This window comes from Aquila chrysaetos, chromosome 4, assembly GCF_900496995.4.
Source record: "Aquila chrysaetos chrysaetos chromosome 4, bAquChr1.4, whole genome shotgun sequence".
NCBI lineage: Eukaryota > Metazoa > Chordata > Aves > Accipitriformes > Accipitridae > Aquila > Aquila chrysaetos.
Window position 1 is genome coordinate 24,238,155 of NC_044007.1, and position 12,773 is coordinate 24,250,927.

Genomic DNA, 12,773 nt, shown 5'->3' on the forward strand with positions numbered 1-12,773 from the left:
AATGTATATTAGGGATTCAGATTTTCTTTAGTATTCATGCTGCATAACAGCACTTCAGCTTTAAGACAGTAAGTTTTTCATACCTTTCACCAGTCTCAAGTAAAGCAAAATGCAGCTTTCACCCTGAAAATCCTACACATTTTGAAATAAATACCATTTGCTTGTTTCTAGTACAAATGCCAGCAAATACTGATGGCAACAATTACAACAGCCAGAATAAAGTATTCACCATGTGCAATCACTTTCCCCGGACAGATATTAGTTAATAGGCTTAATTTACTTTCACTGAAGAGCCTTGACAATTAATTAGTCTAAATAATTGCACTGGAAACACTACAGATGACCACCCTTTACTGTCAACTCTGCTGAATTTCCTCCTCATGGACAATACTAAAAAATACAACTGCTTCCAATTTACATTGATTAAAAGTGCACTTTTAACAGATTTGTTGAATGCTGCCTGCCACATCTGCTGAGAAGCAGTAACATTAGGTCTGGACTTGATTTAAAAAAAAAATAATAAATAAACTAGAGGTTTCCAACTGAAGTTAATTTGTAGTCACACTAATCAAGCTGCAAGTCATGTACTAAGAATGCAAAGTCCTCCTGGACCGGGTTGTTCTTGGTAACCAACAACAGTTCCTTCCAGAAGATTGCAGTTGAAAAGTGCCCCAAAATGTTCATGTTGAAACTTGATACATTAATATCACTGCAGATTAGAAAATGTTTCACACAAGTCCCTTGAGCATCTCCATCCTTACACACAAGCATGGCCTACTTCAACTTTTATAATGAAAGATATGTTAAACCGTATTATCAATGAAAAATCATTCTCCTGTTAAAACTAACTGTTAAATCACCCTATATTACCGTTCAAACTTTGCTATGATATACTGACATACCTGCTCCTCAAACACAAAGATGCACAGTAGACCAAACTCCTGAAAGTGTCAAATTCACTGCTCACAAAGCCATACAAAACCAGCTACCAATAAATTTAAAAAAAAAAAAAAAATCTGATTTAGTATTATGTTCTTTGATGCATTTTCTAGGTGATGGCAGAGAAGTACACAATGCTGAGGCAATACAACATACTCCCGAGACCGATTGTTCACATCTGAGGCAATCCTACACAACCAGCTCTGCAGAACCCAAGAGAATGACTGTTTCTGTCTGCTTTTGCACAGCCCATATCACTGGCATATCTCAATAGTTCAAACAGGTTTTTACACATGCTAGCTCTAACTCACATCATGCTGATGGGACTGAAAAACTCTCCTGTCCCATACACTGATGGCATCTGTTCAGGCATGCAATCTCAGATCTTTTCTGTTTCGAAGGATACCCTGAATTTTCATCTGGCAGTTATATCCAATTACTGACATAACTAATACTTACAACTGAATGCTACAAAATGAGTTTCATGTGTTTTTAACCTGTTTCTGCTTCTGACCCAGGAAAAAAGCATGCCCCTCAACTGCCCATGTGAAACACAATCCACACACAATCTAAATTGACATTACTCTTGATTTACTGTGACTAGTCAATAAAACAGGCTGCCAAAATCAAGACCCAAGTGTCAATTTATTGGAAAACTTCCTAGATTTATGATCTAATGTTCACAGTCTGTGGATATCTGGCTCTGTGTTTCTTGCCAGCAGGGTCCACTTGCCTCTTACTAGCGCAGCTGCACTGAACTGCATGATGGCTATGTCTCATGACTCTCAAGCTCACAAATCTACTATGATTTCTAGTTCTAAACAGTGTTACTCCACCGGCCATGCCCTGCAAAGATGTTTCAATCAAAAAAGTAACAAAGAAAGATAGTTTGCCTGATCCCCCATCATACACTTTTAATCCTCTCTTCAGTGAGCAGCAAATACTAAAATCTACTGTCATCACAGTAGTACCTTGTTGGTAAAGGCCATGTCAGCAGGAGATAATTTCCTTGCTAAATAACTTCTTACTGTGCAAGAAGCCAGATCTTCATCTACCACACTGCTTGTGGATCAACAATTGGAATTGCTCTCACTCTGGTCAATTCATTAAATTCACACAGGATTTTCAAGATGACCCATAAAGCAGACATGAGCAGGTGCATATCCTGACTCCTAGTGGAGCTTATAATGACCTTACTGGATTGTGTAAGGAGTCTAATGATGAATAAAGAAAGAATAAAGTTGTATGGCATACCACTACGTAGCTTTGATTGAGAGGGGTATGTTTGCCTTGTAAGGGGATACATGATGGAAGAGCATGGAAGTAAAGCTGTATAAAAATACAAACACCTTTACAGTAACAAAAGTTTGAGCAGAAACCTAAACAGTAATAACACAAGGTCTTTAGAATCCTCAGGTTTTGTAATGTTTAATATTAAAGTCAGAAATCTAAAAAGTTGAACTAAATTATGTTTACAAAGCAACCATTTGGCAACTACACAGTGACAAAGTCAAAATAAAAGCTAGGAAGTCAGGTAAGAAAACACAAAATGCTGATGTTCAGGTTGCTAGCAGAGTATGTTTCTCAATATTGCTGCATAATAGTTAGCCAAAAGGAGGTTATGACCTAACATGCCAATCTAATGTACATGTAACAGATTCTAGAGACATAGTAAATGTTTACCTTTACAGTTAAATGTGTTGAAATATTAAGAACAGCTATATTATATAAACATTCTTAATGGTTCATAAAAAAAAAGCTACAGAAGATAAAAAGATCCTCACCTGGAATATATATATTTATATGTATCTAGATTTCTATAGCGATCTTTCAGTAATGAGGGCTTTCACAAGTGAAACAAGTGACATTGTATCTCTGGGCAGCTGAGGTGCCAAGCATATGATACATGTGACCTCCTCTAGCAGCAGAGCAAGTTTTAAGCTTTTGTCAGCTTTCATCAACAATGATTAGCTCTTCAATAAAAACACTGAAGGAAAGAGACACAATGCCAACACAAATCAAATCTCATGTTGTCAAGAATGCTTCCTCATCAGATTAGCACACTGCTTATGTTTAAGCTGAAATTTTATTTCCTAAAACAGTATCTGCAAAGAATAGCTCAAAAGAAAGTATCTTTGCAAAAATTATACTCATTTAGTCTCAAAGATTTTTTTATTTACCAGTAATAATCTAGATCTACTTGCAAGTTTCTATTCCAGGTTTTTGTTCTGATAGAATAACAATTCAAGAACAATCAATTAACTGCCCTGTACACTAACAATTAAAGTGCAGGCCATGAAATCCTAGATATTAATTTACCCAGCAGGTCCTCAATTTGTTCATAAAAAGTTCATTCACCCACTGAAATTTAACACAACCAGCTATTACTCAAGTCTGTACCAGTGCTCCCTCGCAGACCGCAAACCAGCAGCCATTGGTCTAGCCTCAAAATGAGAAAGAGGAGACTCATTATCAAGGAAATAGACCCCTTGAAAGTAGACTACTGGACCAAGAAGCTGAATACAAAGCATGAAGGGATAGATCACATCATCCCCATTTATAACCTTATTCCACCAGTGTTTAAAGTCTCAAGAGCTGTCACAGGCAGAGATAGTAAGTGACAACCTTCCCACAGTCCAGAAAAAGGAAAAAGAGTCTGGAACACTTGTCACAAGAAGGGAATTTAGAGAAGACAGGTCAAGAAAAGAAGAAAAGTAATAAAATAACACACATAACTGTACCAATATCTAGCTCAAAATATACAGATGACACACTTCACTATCAATCCAGATATCAGAAAAATAAAGGAAGGCTATTCAGAATCTATATTCCTTAATGTTACTTTAATATTCTTCAGAAGTACAATAAAGTGTTGTGGGTTTTTTTTAAGTGATAGAGGGTTATAACACTAAAGTTTCTTACACTAGATTATCTCTTTACAAGGGCATGTAGTGATAGGACAAGGGGTAATGGCTTTAAACTGAAAGAGGGTAGATTGAAATTAGATGTAAGGATGAAGTTCTTTACTGTAAGGGTGGTGAGGCACTGGAACAGGTTGCCCAAGGAGGTTGTGGCTGGCCCATCCTTGGAAGTGTTTAAGGCCAGGCTGGATGGGGCTTTGAGCAATCTCATCTAGTGGAAGGTGTCCCTGCCCGTGGCAGGGGGGTTGAAACTAGATGATCTTTAAGGTCCCTTCCAACCCAAACCGTTCTATGATTATACGATTCTATGATCTGTTACCACAGACGTTGTAGCCAAAAGAAAAAAAGAAAAAGAAATCAGCTAATTCCTCTCAAGATTTCTGATTGGAAATAAACATTCTTGTCATTCATTCTAGGCTTTTAACCACATTCTGCTAATTCTCAGTTGTTTTTAGACATCCTCCTGAAAGCTTTGAAAGCTGCTTTACAATCTGGCATGCAACACTACATAAAGTAGTTGTAAAATATTGACATTAACATTGTATTTTGCATCTTGTTATGCTTAACAAAAACAAAAGGCCAGACGTTTTTACTTTCATATAAAAATAGATTAGCTATACAATTTAAAAGATGTCCAAGACTTACTTAACTAGTGAGCCTGATCACATTTCTTTTATAAGAAGAAAGTGTATTAACTGAAATTAAAACAGACATCAATCTAGTAGGTAAAAGAAACAGCACTTTTTCAACATTTATTGTTATTTACTGGAATTTACTGGGCTGATGTTGCTGAAATTTTATCTGTTAAAACACGCTACCAATGTTTATCAACTAGTTTTAAAAAAATAAATATTACTACAGTATTTTATACACCATATACATTTTGAGATTATTATATTGAAACTAGAAAAGAAAGGTATTCTACTGATTTATGTCAGAAATAAAGTTGAGATTTTCACTGCTAACTCAAAACATACTACCTGAGGGATTCCATAACAGTTCATAAAACGTCTTTGTTTTTAAAAGGTATGGTCTGTGGTATATATTTTCTACGAAGAAATAGAAGAACACATGTAGCATCAGATGTGTGTATGCTAAGAAACTCTGGAATGTGAAATCTAAAAACCCAAATAAAGCAGGTGGTATAATTTGGGGGGGGTAGGACTGAATTTAAGTTTAATGACATTACCAGGTTATCCTACCAGACTAATTCTCACTCACTGCATGACTTCAATGAAGCTCTCAGTCCTCATGCTGATTTCGATTTAGTTCAAGTGCTATTTGATGCGTTTCATCTGGAGTTTTATTCACTTCAAACTACACTTCATTTAACCAGGCTGCTGCTGTACTCATTTGTTTTTCTACTTTATTACCCGCAAATTGGTGTTGCTTAGTTTAGATAAATTGTTGGAATAAGTTAATTTTATATAAGTATTTCACACTGTTAAATAAATAAGATTTAGAAAGACATCATATCACAGAAAAAAAGAAAGCAAGCTATTAAAATTATTTGAAAATACACTAGACCACAATAAGTGTTGGTCTTACAAGATCTACTAATAAATGCTGGTAGATGATTGCTATTTCAAGGCAGGACCATTCCCCTGCCTCCACTTCCCAAAACTACTGCTCGTTTTTATTTTTCTATGTTATTAGTCTACCATACTCTATTTTCCAGCTGGGCACACATCGTAATACCACGTATTTTTAAAAGAGAGAGAGAAAGAAAGTGAGCAAGACAGAAAGCATGAGAGAGAAGCAGAGAATGCACAAGAGAGAATGAGTGTGAGACTGCACACACAAGGTAGAGCGTGATGGCAAGCATGCAACAACATGTGTGGAAAAGCATGAGAAAACAAACACCAGCGAGCAAGACATACAGTGCAGTGAGCACAACCACACACAACAGAGCACAAGTGCACTCATGAGAAGCCACTAGTACTTGAATACCATGAACTTGTCAGACGATAGATTTTTTCCAACTATTTTTCATCTCTAAAACAATTCTTTTGTTTAGCAAAACTAATCATGGGTTTTATAATGTAGTAAATAAATTTAAGTTTACCATTAAACATTAATTTATTTCTACAGTTTACTAACAAGGATCACTAACCAGAACTTAGTGTTAAATGTCAGGTCATGTCAGGAAAGGCTGTCAATCCTAACACAATATTGAAGTACCCTGGATTAGTACTGATTATGGGTTATCCTGCTAACATTTATTACTTTTTAGAAAAATGCTGCAACAGAATAGCAATTCATTTGAAGTGGTTAGTACTTCTGCAAACTATCGATGGAAAATATGAGAAAGTCAATTAGGCTGCTACCACCTGGTGGTGTGCTGATTATGCTAAAACACTCATATTTAACATGGTATCACACCTTGTGAGAAAAACACTATTATATTATCTATGTAGCAGCAAGAGCAATCATAGCAGTAGTCTTTTTATTTTTTTATAATTCATTAAACTTTCACAAACAAATGAATGTTACAAATTAGCTATAGAACACAGAATGTTTGAAGCCAAAGTACTTAATACACTAACTTGTTTTCCTGTTACCTTGTCATTGTTTGTAAGATTGTTTGTAAGGATTTAGTCATAAAGTAGTATTACAGACAGCTACTGCTCAAAATGAGTGATAAAGAAAACTACTGTCCTGTCCAAAGTATTGCCAAAATGCACTTTCTTGAAAAAAGTTTTTATAAATACAATTTATTAATAAAAACTATTACACACTGACATTTATGATCACAAGATTTAAGCTGTAGAGCTAAATTTAAGTACTGAGTTTCCATGGCATTGAAATAAAAAAAAAAAAATTTTTTATATAGTTCATTTCATAAAGCACAGAATTGTTTTCAGAATAAAAGTGTTTGCATTTAAAATCTGAACTACATACAGCTTAATACTTGATCACAATGTTAAAACACTGTGCTCATTTTGGCTGGATGTAGAGTTAATTTTCTTCATAGTAGCTAGTATGGGGCTATGTTTTGGATTTGTGCTGAAAACAGTGTTGATAACACAGGGATGTTTTAGTTACTGCTGAGGGGTACTCACACAGAGCCAAAGCCTCTTCTGCTTCTCACCCCGCCCCACCAGCGAGGAGGCTGGGGGGGCACAAGAGGTCGGGAGGGGACACAGCTGGGACAGCTGACCCCAACTGACCAAAGGGACATTCCAGACCATATGACGTCATGCTCAGCACATAAAGCTGGGGGAAAAAGAAGGAAGGGGGGACGTTTGGAGTGATGGTGTTTGTCTTCCCAAGTAACTGTTACACGTGATGGAGCCCTGCTTTCCTGTAGATGGCTGAACACCTGCCTGCCAATAGGAAGTGGTGAATGAATTCTTTGTTTCACTTCGCTTGTGCACACAGCTTTTGCTTTACCTATTAAACTGTCTTTATCTCAGACCTTGAGTTTTCTCATTTTTACTCTTCAGATTCTCTCCCCCATCCCACTGTGAGGGAGGTGAATGAGCGGCTGCATGGTGCTTAGTTGCCAGCTGGGGTTAAACCACAACAAACACTTCCACTGTAATGAGTAACAGAAATAAAAGTCTAGTAGAGACTACCTTTTGGCGGGGTTGGGGTGTTTTGGGGTTCCCCCCCCCCACCCCATTGTTGCTTTTTATTCAGTTGAGTTTAAAACAAAGAGCTGACCTGTTCAGTTAAACACATCAAGCTTGCCATCAGTATATAACTTCAGCTTTTGTATCCATTCAAGGAAGAACAGAAACTGGTTCACAGAATTCTACAAGGTCTAGAAGAAAGCCATTTACTACAGGGCTTGCGTAGCCTGTTCTCTCAACCAAACAAGAGTCTAAAATGTTTATTAACAGCTATCCTTACAAAGAAATTTATTAATGATAACAGACTTATTTGCAGAATATGACAGAAGAGACAGAAGTTTAGGGATATATATGGAGCTTGATGTTTTTAAATCATTCATTAGAAATGCAAAAGTAGTTGAATACATTACTTAAATACACTGTACATGCTTAATGCTCACCAATATTTGGGAAACTTGATCAGCTTGCCATAAACAGCAGTACTGAATGAGGGAATAACTGGAACAGGGAAGCAGTACAATCCTTTACTGTCCAAAGAAGTCAGTGCTGCTTGAAAACCAAATATCTGAAACAAATTAAGTTGGTCAAAGGGTATACTATCACATGATTAGATCACTTTCAAATTACTTTCACAACATCACAACCGCATTTTTAAATATACTCAATAAATATGAAACAAATTGTGTATTATTTTTAGATAATTCCTTTTCCCCAAAACATGAATATAACTAGAAAAATCAATAGGAATACATATAAAAATATTTTCTTCGCTCAAAAAAATAAGTGTTAACTTAACTCTGCCAACTTTTAAAAAATGCTGAATTATAACTTATCAATTAAAATATGTTATTCTATATCCTTTAAATTTGTAGATAGCACATTGTCTTTCATATAAAATAAATATCATCACTTTTTGTAATTATAACAACATTGGCCTAAAAAAGTGGTATTTAAGGATATGAGACGCTTCCCTTCAAAGTCTTTTTTCTTAATAAGAGCATCTAAAGAAATGTTCATCATAATTATTCTTTGTGATTTTTCCCTGTTCCGTAAGGAAAACAAACGGTTGTAGAGTTGACTTTTTAACATGTTGTACAATCATTCACATAAGAACAGAACACTTTGGCCTATATTAAAGCTAGCAAATAAACCGTATAAAACTCAAAATTGAAGTCCACATTTTGCAAACACTGATCAAACAAATGCTAAAATCCTTTTAAACAGAAAAAAAGTCCCCTCAAACTGAAAAATATACTGATAACTTGCAATATTGCCATCCCAATCACTTTAAATGTGACAGAAAGCAACATCTCACCCAGAAAACTGAAAGCTTGCCATGTAACTCTGGGACAGAGTTTGTTTCATGCAAACAGTAAGGATTTCATTGTTTAAATCTCTATTATGGTATCAGCATGGAAGTGAATGGATAACTGAAAAATTTAGCAAAATTAACAGTACTAGTAGCAAATATTTACATTTTAGTAGCATCCAAAAGGTTTCAAACTGCCTGAGCACATCCTAAGAGGCTGGAAGGCCTGTTTTAAAAATCCTCATGAGATTTCACCTTTTCATTTTACTAAAATCTCAGCAGATGACAACTGAATAATCTCAAAGCAATTTTTCAGTAGCTTCTTAAACTTCCCCCAACTTCACAATAAGAACTCCTCTCACATAATGGTTCTTTAACTGAGAACATTCAGGTTTTTTCTCTTATAGCGAAAAAAAAATCAAATTGTTTGGCAACAGTTTTCAATTGCACACCTTCACTATCATGGGTTTGCTTTATCAAAACCATGACACAATACTATTAGAAGCGATGGGTTTTCCTCATAACATCCCATCAAGTTTCTAAATGCAATTTAGTGCAATCTACGTATTCTATGAGCATTGTCCTAGAAGGGAAAGGTTTATTTCCAAATTATTTTAACTCAATCTTGTCACAAAGACCTTGGGGCTTCAGTCTGTGTAGTTGCCTCATGTGAAGTTCTGTGCATATTCCAAAACATTTGGCTCGGGTCAGAAGCAGCAATCCCAACCAACCACATTCTGTGAAATCTGTTCACGTCCTTTTAGATAAGCTGAAAACTTTCTCCCGGGAAACCTGCTAACACTTAGGATTACCTGTACTTATATTAACTTTTTCTCAGCACAGTGCAATAAGAAATAGAGCTCAAGACTTCTTTTACCTTCAGATAGCAGTGTGAGTAACAGTAATGAAGCAGGTTGTCAGATGGCTGGCCAAGGCTGCTGACCATGTGCACCAGTTGCTCAGCATACATCGGCACAGAGTGCTCCAGGTTAACCTTATCCACCAAAATTCGGATGGAAGGTAAAGGCCGCAGGGGCTGGAAGCTTGCAGCATTTAACAGTCCACTTAAATTCTAGGAGAGGGGGGGGGGAAAACCCATGCAATTATTACACTGCAGATGTGTTATCTAGCATATTTACATATACTCTTACCTCCCCACACACACAAGTAAATCTACATGTAAGAAACTGTTTACAGATACCATGGCCTTATGGTCATTATAATACAAATTTTTCAAATTAATTTCTTCAAATTTTAAAATTTATGTATAAGCTTTTTAATCCAGAATTGTCTTGGGTGTAGGTGTCCAGGTGCTGGCAGTGGGGGTGGCTGCAGGGTAGCCTCTGTGAGGGGAGACCAGCGGCTGTCCCATGCCAGGCACAGCTGGTTCCAGCCAGTGCTGCAACCGCCCCACCGCAGTTCACAGCTGAGCCCATCAGCCAAGCTGGTGGCACCTCTGTGGAAACATATTTAAGAAAGAGCAAAAACACCACACAGGCTGAGAGGACTCAGGGGAAAAAAAAAAAAAAAAAAACAAACTGAGAAACAGCAATACGAACAGCAAGGTCAGAGAAGGAAGAGGAGGAGGAGGTAGCGCTCCAGGCACTGGAACAGATTCCCCTGCAGCCTGTGGAACAGGCCACAGTAGCGCAGACATCCACACTGCAGCCCGTGGAGGACCCCACAGTGGAGCAGGTGGATATGCCCTGAAGGACACTGCAGCCTTGTAGAGAGCACACAATGGAGCAGATTTTTCCTCAAGGACTGCAGCCTGTGGGAAGGGCTCACACTGCAGCAGGGGAAAAGTGCGAGGAAGAAGGAGTGGCAGAGATCAACTGTTAAGGACTGACGGCAACCCGCCATTCCCCATCGCCCTGCATTGCAAGGTGGGAGACAGAAGAGTCAGGGAATGAAGGAGTGAAGTTGAGCCTCAGAAAAAGGGGGGATGGGGGAAAGGTGTCATTTTGGTTCATGTCTTTGTTTCTCACTATCCAAAACTATTTTAATTGGCAATAAACTAAATTTACTGTCCCCAAGTTGAGTCTATTTTGCTCATAATGGTAACTGGTAAGTGATCTCCCCCTCTTTAGCATCTCAACCCATCCTTTTCTCTCCCCCCAGTCCTGTTGAGGAGGGGGAGTGAGAGAGTGGCAGCTGGCCAAGGTCAACCCACTTCAAGAATATGCAAAGTCGAAATATTTTGTTCCATAAAATATTTGTTTACATTTTTATCACTCCAAAGCACTAACACCATACTAAAGTCACGCTGATCTAACCCTTACGCTGTCATATATTATTATGTATTCACAGCCGTGCCAGACACCTCGGCAAAAGAAGATGCCATTCCAAAAAAATAAATGCTGTAATTTTACACATCCAACTATATTTTTTATAGTATCCATTAAAATGAAGTACTGTATCCAGTACAAGACAGACATGGACATACCAGAATAAGGTTGTTGGAGGGCTACCAAAGTAGTTGGGGGGTTGGAACATATAAGCTCTCTCTCTCAGGAGAGACTGAGACAACTGGAGTCATTCAGCCTGGAGAAGGCCAAAGGGAGATCCTACTGCTGTCTACAGCTACCTATTAGGAGGGTACGGAGAATAGGGAGCCAGACTCTTGTCAAAGGTGTACTGTGAGGGGATGAGTGGCAACAGACACAACCTGAAACACAGGCAATTCCAAGCAGGTCTATGCAAAAGCTTTTTATGGAATCTCTATCCTTGGAGCTAATTCAGTACTTAACTGGACAACCCCTGGACCAGCCTGCTCTACTTGGGCTTGCTTTGAGCACGATGTTGGACTCCTGGAGATCATCTCCAGAAATCTCTTCCCATCCAAATTACTCTATGAATCTAAAAATTTTATTAAACTTGTATCACAATAGGACAATAAGTTGATGTATGTATGACTTTCAATCTAAAATTCAAAATCATTATTAGTATTAGTATTATATTAAATAGGCTTGGCTTCACTCAGGAAACGTAAACTGAAACTCCAAGTAAAAAAAAACCAACCAACCAAACAAACAAAAAACCAAAAAACCCCCCACAAAAGTTCACTTGAATTCAACTTGTTTGCCTCAAACCTACAATAAATATGGGGCTGTTCTCCCATTATAAAAATATCATCTGCCCATGCCCATAAGGTGAAAAGCAATACAATCCATTGGGCTATTCTGGGCTGAAAGGAAATAATGCTTCCCATTAGCACCTGGCAATGTCCCATCTTCTAATATTAGAAGATTCTGAATGTATCCTAATACATCATGAGATAGCAGATTCGTCACCAGTTCACTCACTCCAGCCAGATTAACTGAAAAGATAAGCAATCTAAATTCAAGAAAAAGATACACACTCCTAAGCACACTCCCTGAATAAATGGCACATGCTTGAAATTTTATATATGTTGCAGCTTAGAGACTAGGGATCCAAGTGAAGTATTAATATATATGTTATTGTGTGTATTTCACTTCAGCAATGAAAATAGTTATACAAGCACACTATAAGAAATGCCATAAATTAAGACTTCCTGTCCTCTTGCGCATACACATACAATCTTAAATCACATAAACATGCTGTAAGTAAGCATATTCTAAAAGAAAATACAGCAGGTATCTATTACGTTATCAAGATAATTTAACGTCAATGTGCCTTCCATCATGTAAAACTACTCAAATCCATCTCTGGGGGGTAAAAAAAAAAAAGAAAAAAAAAAAGAAAAAACCAAACCACACAACTCAAAACCACAAAAACTTTTTCAAATGGTTTTCACCTTTCTTGCACATAAATGCTTCACAAATACTTACAAGCTTACTTTCACAACACCTTCAGAATATACAACTTCACCTCCATTTTAGACAAGAAATTATAATTGGAAAAAAAAAAAAAAGCCTGATACTAAAATAATTCATTAATTCTGGAAGCCCATTTGAATGCCAATGTCTGAATGTTTAGCATAGCAAAGTACTTGACAAATAAAAGCCTAACTCCCATTGCTTTAATTGGAACCACAGACACTGAGAA

The 12,773-nt window shown here is 37.1% G+C and overlaps 1 protein-coding gene across 10 annotated transcripts in view; it reads right to left on the reverse strand.

Annotated features, from left to right (window-relative positions):
- Positions 1-12,773, reverse strand: part of VPS13B (vacuolar protein sorting 13 homolog B) — a 498,323-nt gene that overhangs the window by 400,283 nt on the left and 85,267 nt on the right. For all 10 annotated transcript variants that reach the window (XM_041123226.1, XM_030011504.2, XM_030011500.2 and 7 more), the window contains 2 exons: positions 9,622-9,816; positions 7,876-8,000 (listed from right to left, as the gene is read on the reverse strand). In XM_041123226.1, coding sequence (XP_040979160.1) covers positions 7,876-8,000; positions 9,622-9,816 — 320 coding nt within the window. The remainder of the gene's footprint in view (positions 1-7,875; positions 8,001-9,621; positions 9,817-12,773) is intronic.